An 11054-nucleotide genomic window follows, 5' to 3' on the forward strand; every position below is an offset into this window, starting at 1 on the left:
TAACGAGCCACTGGCCCTGGGAGGAAAAGAACGTGGGCCTACTGTTTGCAAGTTGCAAAACCCGTACCTGCTTCATCCTCTGAGTTATGTAATACTTTATGACAAAGGGGCTTACAAACAGTGCTCTGGAAGATGGAGTGAAGAGCTGCGTTCAGTGTACACACTGTTACCGGCTGTGGCCACCAGAACTCCACACTGTACATCTCCTACACTCTGCCTGTGCGGGGAACACCCGCATCACGGAGGCTTTTGCCCTCTGTCCACCTAAAAGGTCTGAAGATCTTGCTGTAGCTCCCCGCAGTGAGTTTCCCCAAGACTCGTGTACTGTGGCCCGAACAGGACAACTACACCGAGTCCTGCAGCAGCAGAGTCGCACTAGAACTGCTGCATGCACATAGTGTTGATAAATCACCAGATGCAGTATCAGGAAGTTTTTATACAAGTTTTTAATAAAAAAAATTCAACAAAAAAAATATATAATCAGGCATTTTATGCAATGCATACATTCTTTATATCTGCAGGTACAGATAAATAACAGAAGGCAAAACCAAGTATTTTGCTTATCTTTGGCCATTAACCAATAATCACCCCCGAAGAGATATTATAGGGTTAAAGAATAATAAACCGAGTCTGTAAATTTCTCTCATTACAGACGAAGTATCAGGCAATAATACAGTAGTTAGATTTTTAGAAATGTAAGGAAATATTTCTTTAACACTGCCCAATACTGAAATTTCACCTGGTTTGCTGCTATGGAACTTGAGGCTTCCCTTAGCTGACCGTTCCTGGTTTGCATGAGATCCACTCCAGCCCTCACCTTAACCCGCTTCCCTTCAGCACACGTTGCTCCAAAACACCAAACTGAACCTCTTCATGAAATAAACTCGCAGGAATTCTCATCTGTGCATCAGTTTCCTGAACCCCAACCAACGTACATCCGTACAGAGCAGTTCAGCTTCCTTAAGTTAACACTTTTTCTAGCTCAGTGTCCCACAACAATAGCTATCCTTCCACTTTACAGCACAGACGCATCTGATGGCTCTACCAAAGCAATATATACATGATACACATTACAAATCATAAAAGCAATTTTTAAAGGTACACTGATAACATGTAGCAGCTTATGTCTATATATGTACATGTTTTCACAGTTATACTTTAGAAAATTGAGAACACCAGGAATACTTCTACTGTGTTTTCTATAAATATTAAAAATTTACCTGTTAGGCATTTTGACAAAATAGTATTTAGGTTATCACTTTAAATAGCTCTTGAAAACCTGTAGAGTTTTAAGCTTAAAAGGCTGTACAGTTTGAGGATTCTTGAAAGTGTTCAGCCAGTTTCAGCAGCTGGGCCACCTGCCAGTTTGTGTTGGGTTGGTTGGTTTTTAATTCAGATCTGGTAACAAAGGAACTCTACCACTTTGGATGGGATGGGCAAGTTCTTGACTTGGCTGGTGGGCATCACTCTTCGAATTGCCATGCGACACAGATGTTGGAGACTGGAAACTTGTCTTGGAGTTGCCCAAAAGAACACGCTGCCATCCTGTGTCCTGCACACAGAAAACACAAATCCCCATGAGAATGATCGCACCTGGCTGATGTCAGCTTAGCCCAGGTTCCCCCAGCCGCTGCCGGTGATGGGGAACGTGCTCTGAGCTGCCTGCTGCTCAGCCCTGCCTGGTCCAGGCTCTTCCTTCAGGCTACAGCAGCACAGTGAGGAACCTGCTGATTGTCTGTGCAGCGGGCTTGAGCAGCCCTGCCAGCTATGGAGTCAACACCCCGCACACAACTGCCCTTGCTTATCTAATGGTCTCTTTCCAACCCACATGTTAGTGGGTCTGTCTTTTATTTATTCTCGAAGATAAGAAATTGGTTTATCAGCTTCTTGATTTTCCTGCTATTCCAGGCATGTTTAAACAAACAGTACCAAAAGTAAACCCATCAAATTGCAAATCACAACTGAAGATTTTTAGAACACTTAGTCACTGTTTTCAACCTTTTGTGTTGCCTTAATATTTTAGGAAAACAAACCAACAAGCCGTATACTTGCCCTGCAGCTAGAACACTGCCATCAGTAGAAAAAGTACAGCAGAGCCCGTTGTTCAGAGGTGCAACTTGTACAGGATATTCTTCATCAATTCTCCAGAATCTTACCATTCTGAAAAGGGAAGAACAAAGTACTAAGTTATCAGAGTAGACAGTTCATTCTGCCTGGTATTTTCTCTGATGCTGCACAAGAAACTAGTCTGAAGCAGAGCTCAGGGAATTTTATAAAAACTTTAATATGCATACAAAGTGTTCCAGATTTGTCCTGAAATGCTATGACTTCATTCCTGATAGATACCCTGATCTGTACTTCAACCATTTAAGCTCTGCCAATCAAAATAAAAATTGCCTTCGAAAGCAGAAAGCAATAACCTGAACTCAAGATTTAGACAATCTCTCTCTTAAATATAATATGTGCCAGGAAATCCCAACAATGCTTGTCTTGATTAAAAAAACTAAAACCTTCCTGTGGATAGTTTAATACCCTTGGTGTCATCTTGAGAAAGCATTCTTCATATTCTTAAAACATAGCTCTTCAAAATGTGATTTGCAGCATTAGCAGAAGTTGAATAGGACATCACAGAATGCTTTTCTTTTTACTGTGGAGTCTACTGCTACACAAAAGACTAATCTGCATTAACAACGCCATTTCTGTTTTTCACTGGCGACAACCCTTCTTTTTCAGTTTTCAGCTGTTACACAAGTTATTCAGATAATCTACTCTGTACGGAACTAATTATTTCTACATTCAGAATGAACATGAACATATGCTAGACAACTCATCTACCTTTACCATTAGAAGTAATTTCTCAGCTAAAATTAAAAAGCTGAGTTGGTATTTAAAGCTCCTGTCCTATAGAAGAAGCAGAGGAGCCCAGCAAACCTTTGCTCATACTCACTTGTCGTCAGCCAGGCTGGCGATGTGCAGCCCATCGTGACTGAAAGACACGGACCTGACCCAGCGGTCGTTTGCACCTCCAGCAAAGATGGGAGTGGGAGGGGGGAACAGATGCCTGCAGACAGAGACACGGGTTGTTGGACATGCTGCTGGCAGCTACCGAGCGTTTCCTGCAGCCACCACTAGCACAGCTCAGCAAGAAAACATTCGCTGAGCACTGAACGATGCAATCAGGAGCAGCAATTGAACTACAGTAACTTTTTTGTAGTCCTGAACACTTCAGCTTTGTTGGAGATGCTTGAATTAGTACACATTAAAATAGCAGTGCTTTAAATGCTTTCTCAGATAGAAGAATAATCTCCACTGCTCTCCCGCTTTCCAGTTTTGACTGCTTTACTTACCCAAATTCCATAAGAATAACTCCAATATGCGGATCCCAGACATAGACTCGAGTATCATAAGATGCAGTAGCCAGTAAAGCTCCATCAGGAGAAAACTCACAAGCTACAACATCATTGTGATGTCCTTCAAGTTTCCGAATCATGGAGTATTTATCCATATCCCAAAGAAAAACCTGCAATTAAATTAGCTGATGTTATAGCTCTGCTCAGGGTGCAATGAAGCATTTACTTTTTTTTTTTTTTTTTTAAAGTATAGCTGCTAGTCTTATTTAGGATTATATTAAAATCAGGCATTATGAATTACTACAATTAAGAAATATGCTCAGTGTCATACTCAGATTAAAATCAATTTTTTTAAAAAATAATTAAAGCAGACATGCAAGTTCTAACTCGTTTGTTAAATGTTATTAACAAAATAAGCCAAAATATAAGATAAAGGCAACACAATTTAACCATGTAGCTTACTGAAGTTCATGTATTACAAAACTATTTTAATAAAATATGCAGAAATAAATAGGGTTAAAGTCTACAGTCGCCTCTTTTCAGTAACTACCAAAATTTTAAGAAATATACAGACAGAGAACGTAAGGTTAACATATTGTTACTCCAGTGGCATCCCTTTGAGTTTAAGATCACTTGTTTACAATTGGCTTGGATCACCAACGTCAGCCTAGGAAGAGAAACAGATACTGCAAGCAAAAAGAATTTTCACAGCCAAAAGTTATGTCTTTGGCAAAACAACAGGGAAGTCTAACCACATTATTAGAAATAATTTATGCATTTTAAATCAAGTAAACAGTAAAAGAGACATTAATATTACAATTTACCCAGCTAATTGCATATAGTATTATAAAAATTGCTAAAAGATTATAGTATTCTGGGATTTTACATGCATGTACATTATATATAATCAAAACAACGACTGTGCAGAATTACTTAATAGGTGCGATCCTTGTACTACAGCATAGTTTTATAGCAAATCTAAGTCTTCAGCATAAGGTATGTCCCTAAAAGAGCTCATTAGGGTCCTTGATTTTTTTTCCCCTGACTCTGTTTTACTGCACAGATTAAATACTGACATCTCGGATACATTTATGTGTTTGACCAAGGCAAACACAGCCTCGGTGTCTCACGTACATCCTAGAACTGAACCAGTTTACAAGTGGTTATAAACGTGTTGACCAGTTTCTCTAAGGAGACCCCCAACAGTCCATAAAACCGAACACTTAAGTTTTAGGAGTCAGTGCATTTCACTGCTGTGAAAATTATTTAAAAAAAAAAAAAAAAGAAAAAAAAAAAAGACAGAAAGAAAGCAGAAAGTGCAGAAAGTGGACATCAACCAGCACCTGCGTACGTACAGGACACCCTGCAGCCCAATGCAAGGGTACTCGGTCCTACGGCAAAGGTCGGCCCCAGCGCGGTAGCCGGAGATGCCACTCTCTGCCCAGCTAACACCACGGGGGTGCCAGCTTAACCTCAATCACACCAATATTGCTGCCACCACCTGGGACAGGGAAAGCAAGAAGCTTATGGAAAACACACAGCCTCAAGATATCAACGTACACATCTACATCTGCTCTAGTTACAGAAAAAGCAGAACCCAGACCTCAGCCGTTCTCTATCAAACCTGCACTGAAAATTTCAGGTACAAAATGCATTTGAACAGCCCCGGATCTAAAGCAGTGGCCAGTGATGGATTGTGCTTTTTACTCGGCATCACTGGGCCTCATTCAGCCACCTCCAGAGCCCAGGGACTGGACTGAATTCCCCTAATGCTTCAGTGTCAAGAAAAGCAGCTCATGGCATCCGTGCTTTACCTGCACTGCTTTCAGTTCTCTAGCAGGGCATGAGAATACGGATAAAACAAAACCAGTATGCTGTTCTTCGGTCTAGATCTCTTAGACACGAGTGCCATTTGTATTAGAAAACACGCAGAAACATTTTCGCTCAGTGGGAGATACCATGACTGGCTCAGACTTTGAAAAGTCCCTTTCAGTGAGCAGGAAATAGAAAGGATAAAATCAATAACAAATAGTTCTATGCATTAATCTAAGTAACTTTTAACACTGGAAACTTTAGACTTGTTTGGGTTTACGCTATGAACATGTGCAGATGTGTGGAACTATTTCTCAAAGAACGCTTACAGTTTCCTCAACTAAAAGCAGTGCAAGTTCCATTCATAAATCAGTGTCTCAATGCACCATTTGCTAGTTTAATTTCATGCACTTTTACATCATCATCAAACATTAGAAGTTCATGACACCGAGCACAAGCTTAGTGTTACTCAGATTTAAAATGATTATGCACACAATCCAGCAGATTTAATGAACAGAAACTCTGACACATACTGCTTTACTGGCTCCAACAGAACAGAGGACAGAAGAGTCTGGAGAGAACGCGCAACCATACACCCAGTTCTGATGTCCTCTCAACACCTTCATCATGTTTCCTAAAAAGAAAGACATTCCTTTAAGAATCGATGAAATATTTCAAGTTCAAATTGAAAAGCTTTTCCAAATTAGTTCTTCCTTTATAAAAGGCTATATGATTTTTCCAGACAACATCGTGCAGAGTCATTCTCCGCAGAATTAAAAATTCTGTCACGCAGCCACTAAACCGTACGTCCCTATCCAAAAATGTCACTTCATGTACTCTTTTTAACTTAACCTGGTACCAGCTTATACCTTCAGGGTACATATAGGTAGGGGATTTCAAGAGAGCATACAGAGCGACTAATAGAAGGGAATTCTTTTTTTAAGAGATCCTGACCTAACTGACCTTATAGCAATAAAAAAGGAGAGTAAGTGGCTATTTCTCCTCTGCACTACAGCAGATAAAATGCATACCGTCATCTTTCAGGTCCCACACGCGCAGTGTTTTGTCTCTGGACGCAGACACTAAAATCAAGCTGCCATCTGGGGCAAAGGTTAAATCTCTAACAACTTCGGTATGGTCCATTAGGTTAAGGAGGAGTTTTCCTGTGACATGAAAACACCACAATTTAAAATGAAGGACGGTACTTTTCTTCAGATCAAATGCTTTATGGATACAAATACAGCATAAAAAAATCACAGCACATAAAGCCAAATTTTCTTTGTAGAAATGCTCCCTACAATAAGAAGCACATGTATCCTTTTAGACTCTTCTGTATCAAGAGGCAGTTTCCTGAAAATCTAGTAAATCTGTACAGTAAAACCACATGCCTTAGAAATAAGGCAGGATTTGTCTCTTGATAGACATCTCTGTGCTGAGCTTAAATTGACATGGTAACGACACATTATTCAACAGTCATTAGTTGCACTTTTTGAAAGCCGAGTTCTCTCCCAGCCCAGCAGCTGTGCTGCCAGCTACACGGAGATCCCCTCATTCCAGACTCAGTCTCTTATCAGTTGACCAATTATTTACTTAAAAAACAAAACACAAAGGCCCTCATGAACACAATCCTTCCCCATACTCAAGAACAGTGAGCAACTTCATGTTTTTGAAGTTTCCTTTGTTTGAAAGTCTATTAAAACTACAGTCTAGTAGAAGATTTGAGAGTAAACAACCAATATACACAAAGCCAATTGCACACTTAACCATTTTGCAGCAACAAGGCTTCATCTTCCACCACTTAAATCTCAAAGCACGACCCGAGCCTGTTCCTTCCTCCAGCAGTATTTGAACGTTTCTAGTTGCAGGAGTTCATGCTCTTTCTTTAGATTATTTAGTTTGTATTTGAAGTTCAATTCCCAATCACAATTCTGTAAGCAATTTATTCAGTGTATTAATGATGTTCCCAGTGCATGAAGTGCCAGTGAGGTGCCAGTTCCTCTCCCAGCCCCTACCTGTGTACACATCCCAAATCTTGATGCGCCCGTTGTTCAGGCCCGTTGCGAGCAGCAGCTGGTCTTGCCCAAATTTGAAGCGGTGCCATTCTATATTGACACAGCGGCTCTGCTTCTCGGGCACCGACGACCCAAACGCCAGGCTCCACACAATGTCACCACAGTCTATTATATGTTCACAAGGCTTATTCTTCTGACCCCCGTCACTGTTCTGCCTTGGAAGTCTTGTACTGATAGAATTTGCAACATTCTTGGTGCCATGCAACAAGCTGAAAAACAAACAAACAATACTTAAGAACAGCATAAAGTATCTTGAAAAACAGACAGAACAAAAAGGTCTTTGAGATGTAATGACATCTGTGAGTTGCCCTAATGTACACTTGGGAGGCCCAAAATGATGCATTTTTACTTTCCAATTATAAACCCAGTTTTTTCTTATAACTTTCAAAAATTATTAGCACCTGGGAACCTTCTTATACAATAACACTAATACTTTTGTAGATGTTTTTACCACTGTAGAGAGCAATATATTAACCCACTGAGAAAAACACCATTTTTAAAGCATTTACAGAAATTACAACAATTTTTAGAGACTCTGCTAAATGACTTAGAAGTTCCCTGCAATTCACTTACACGTGCCAAGCAGAGGGAAGAGGTCCCGAGGCCAGCATGAAAACTCATTACCTCACCCCAGAAAGAGGAGGACGGAACATAAAAAGGAGGCGGGATTTGTTGGGGGGGGAAATGTAACCAGCTACAAGGATGCAACTACTGGTTACCAACTTCATCAAAATGCAACCTGCACGGGAAAACAAAATGCGTCTCTGGCACTTAACTTGCATTCTAATAAGAACGATAAGGAGAAAGGTTTGCCTAAATTCAATCCTAAAAGGTAAAACCAAATAGCTTTCTGACGGGAAATTTAAAAGTCCAGATCTGCCCCAGTCTTTGAATTTCCTTTTCATTCTAACTTCCCCGTATTTTAGAGCATCTGAACCAATTATTAAATCACTCTTCCATACCCTATGGGAGGCTGCAATACAGTTGTTTCACTGTCCACAGAAGAAGGAATAAAACAACAGCTGCTACTTTGAAAAATTAGATTTTTCCCAAAGACATCAAAGCCTAAAAAGCCGATACATGCATTTTAATGTGTTAAAAGTTATCTCCTATTTTGAAATCAGTAAGTTTTTCAGGTGAGTTAAAATGCGCGTGGTTTTCTCTTACAAGTTATTGAGGCACTGAGACCAGGGGACCAGCTTCACTATGCGATGCCCTTGAGACCAAGCAAAGTAAGATCCATCGGGAGCAAACGCCACAGTCCAGTTTTCACGTCCGCACTTCTTGTCAAAAGGAGAAGTTGGGGCTAAGAGCTCTCCTACAGTGCGGGACCGTGCTGGAGAGGAAACAGAGGAAATGCCATTTAAAAAACACAGCATCTTTGAAAATGTTACGAGAGAACCAGGCATTATGTTAATTATTTTGCTTTTATTTTGTGACATTTAAAGTAATTGGGGAAGGGGTCTTATTGTCACCATATAACTGATCAAAAGACTGAGGCTCAGCTACAAAAGATTTGAGCCACTAAACAGCTTAGGGTTAAAGTGTCCAGTTGGCATGTAAGTAATATAATATCTTGATATCAGAAGCAGAACTCAAATAAATTAAAAATGTACTGAAACTATATATTAAATTATTCTAACTATAGCTCTAGAGACAGCAGAACTATGCTCCAGCTTGAGCCAGTAATTTAAGAGTTTAGCAAATAAGACGTAGTAGGGTTGTTTTTTTTACTTTTAAAGAAAAATGTGAGAACACTTGACACCCAATGTCAGCCAAATGCTGTTTCACAGGGTTTTGCCCATTAATGGCAGCAGCCTCAGCCGCGGGCCTCCCCGGCCGGTGCAACGGGGCGGGGTGCCCGGCGGGTGCCCGGGGCTGCTCCGCGCACGAAGCCCCGCGCCGGGGGGCCGGGGGGCCGGGGGGGCCGGGGGGCACCGCGTCCTGCCCCGCGGCCCCGGCCGCTCCCGCCCCGCGGAACCCGCCCCGCTCCGGGCCGGCGGAGCCGAGCACCCACCCGCCCCCGCCGCCGGCCCGCTCCCCCGGCCGCGCCCGCCCCTCACCGATGAGCTTCTCGTTAACAGTCGGGGGAAAGCTGGCCATCGACGGGGCCGCCCTTCGGACCGGCTGGGAGCTGACACGGAGCACAGCGACCGCCGCGGGCCGGGCACGCAGGGACTGGCACAAGATGGCGGCGGCGCGGGGTGTAGCGGCGCCGGGGGGCGGGCGGGGCGCGCCCTCCTTCCCTCGCTCCTCCCGCGGCCGCCGCTCGCCGCGCTGCCCCCCAGCCCTGCCGCGCGCTCAGCCCTCGCGTGATGCTCGTCCGTTGGTCCGGGCGCGGGCCCGCGCGGCCCTGCCGCCTCCTCCGGCCGCCCGCACCGCCTGGGCCCGCCCGGCTCCGCGGAGCAGAGCGCCGCGCTATGTTCCTAGAGAAGGTCGAAGCACACGGTCTGATAAGAACACGGCCTTTGCTGTAAAATAAACTCTGGGTCATGCTTAAAAGGCGCCCCGTTATGTTGTGTCCAGGGGAAAAACGGTGTGACGTGGTGGCAAGGCTGGGCCGCGGTGCCATCCTGCGGGGTCTGCACTTAGGCCTGTTTCAGCAACATCTTCCAGTCCCGTCTGTACCAAAAGACGAGTCGCATTTTGACTGCGCTCAGGGGCTGAGTCTGTAGTGACCTGGCTCCCCAAGCATGGGGTTAGAAGTACAGAGAAGAACCACAGCGACTCCCCCAATACTGCGATTTTATAGCTGCTGGTGTGAGGATGTATTGACGAGGTTGTGTTGATAAACTGCAGAGACCTCAAATGGGATAAGAAACGTGCTTATGTTGCCTAGGTGCCCGGCCAGCAGCAGTTAACCTTCCTGCCGCAGCGAGTTAGATAGAGCTTGTCTCCATTACCTTTTAATCCAGGTTGTGACATCCTTGATGTCCGTTTGACCATGGGACTACAAGGCAACACGTAAACCAAAAGGTACGTGAAAGCTTACACGACTGTGCTGCGGAATGCGCAAAGGACACTGACGTGTGCGCTTGATTTCATCTTCCCTAACCAGGGGCTGGAAAACTCTTGGGAGTTTCCTGCTCTCTGATGTTTCTTTCTAAGCATGTATAGTTCAGCATCTAAATCCAACAGGCCAGGTTTATGATAAAGTTTTGAATTTATTGTTAAAGTTAATGGACTTGTCCATAAACAACTTGGAGAAAGAGACCCTTTGGCCACTTCATTCTCTGTGTGATTTTGTATTAACGTCTGTGTATTCCCCTATCTCCTCCTCTTCCTCTTTTTTTCTCCTTTTGCATATCTAAGTTCTGCCCCTCTTCTAGACTAGGTGACTCTGCCTTGCTCTCTCTTTGGACTTCAGAAGAGCACATAGCAGGATAATTAACTGCAGATAGTAACTATGATTTCATTCCAAAGCAGCGGCGTCGCTGGCAGGGGCGCTGGAATAGCTGTATGCGTTAGCCCTTCAGCTGCAGCAACATCCAGAAATTCCCCTTATGTAAGCAAGGCCAGTGAAGCATTTTTTAAACCATGTAGCGAGACAATGTCAAAGAAAAGAGTAGAAAGAAGTTTTGAATATCCTTGGTGGTCCAAACGCTAGCGCGGATTAATGCTGGTTTGTATAAACTCTCTTAGCGCATTGTAGCACTAATTTGGCACAGTCCTTTCGAGCAGCGCAGTCCTGTTCCTGCTCTATCGATCTCTGCTGCCTGCAGATGGAAAAGCCCTAAGCAGCTATCTTCACTTCATCCCTCAACAACTTCTTGTAACAAGGCAGATTTGTAGCCAGTGAATATTGTGAAATGCTGCTCTG

The 11054-nt window shown here is 43.3% G+C and overlaps 1 protein-coding gene across 1 annotated transcript; it reads right to left on the reverse strand.

The window, feature by feature from the left end:
- Positions 1 to 428: 428 nt before the first annotated feature.
- WSB1 (WD repeat and SOCS box containing 1) lies at positions 429 to 9456 on the reverse strand. The gene is made up of 9 exons (XM_065647361.1): positions 9298 to 9456; positions 8402 to 8570; positions 7175 to 7443; positions 6194 to 6325; positions 5696 to 5796; positions 3348 to 3520; positions 2948 to 3061; positions 2053 to 2160; positions 429 to 1552 (listed from the first exon to the last, which is right to left on the reverse strand). The coding sequence occupies exons 1-9, from the start codon at positions 9335 to 9337 to the stop codon at positions 1393 to 1395; spliced, it is 1266 nt and encodes a 421-aa protein (XP_065503433.1). The 5' UTR covers positions 9338 to 9456; the 3' UTR covers positions 429 to 1392.
- Positions 9457 to 11054: the final 1598 nt, after the last annotated feature.

This window comes from Caloenas nicobarica, chromosome 17, assembly GCF_036013445.1.
Source record: "Caloenas nicobarica isolate bCalNic1 chromosome 17, bCalNic1.hap1, whole genome shotgun sequence".
In the NCBI taxonomy this organism is placed as follows: Eukaryota; Metazoa; Chordata; class Aves; order Columbiformes; family Columbidae; genus Caloenas; species Caloenas nicobarica.

Bases quoted from the DNA above. Each gene is read 5' to 3' on its own strand.
- WSB1 (XM_065647361.1), bottom strand. From the start codon at position 9,337: ATGGCCAGCTTTCCCCCGACTGTTAACGAGAAGCTCATCG. The intron at 3,521-5,695 runs GTATGTGTCAGA...ATTTAATTGCAG, and splicing joins CTGTTGGAGCCAGTAAAGCA to GTTTTTCTTTGGGATATGGA. The intron at 3,062-3,347 runs GTAAGTAAAGCA...CTCTGTCTGCAG, and splicing joins GTTATTCTTATGGAATTTGG to GCATCTGTTCCCCCCTCCCA.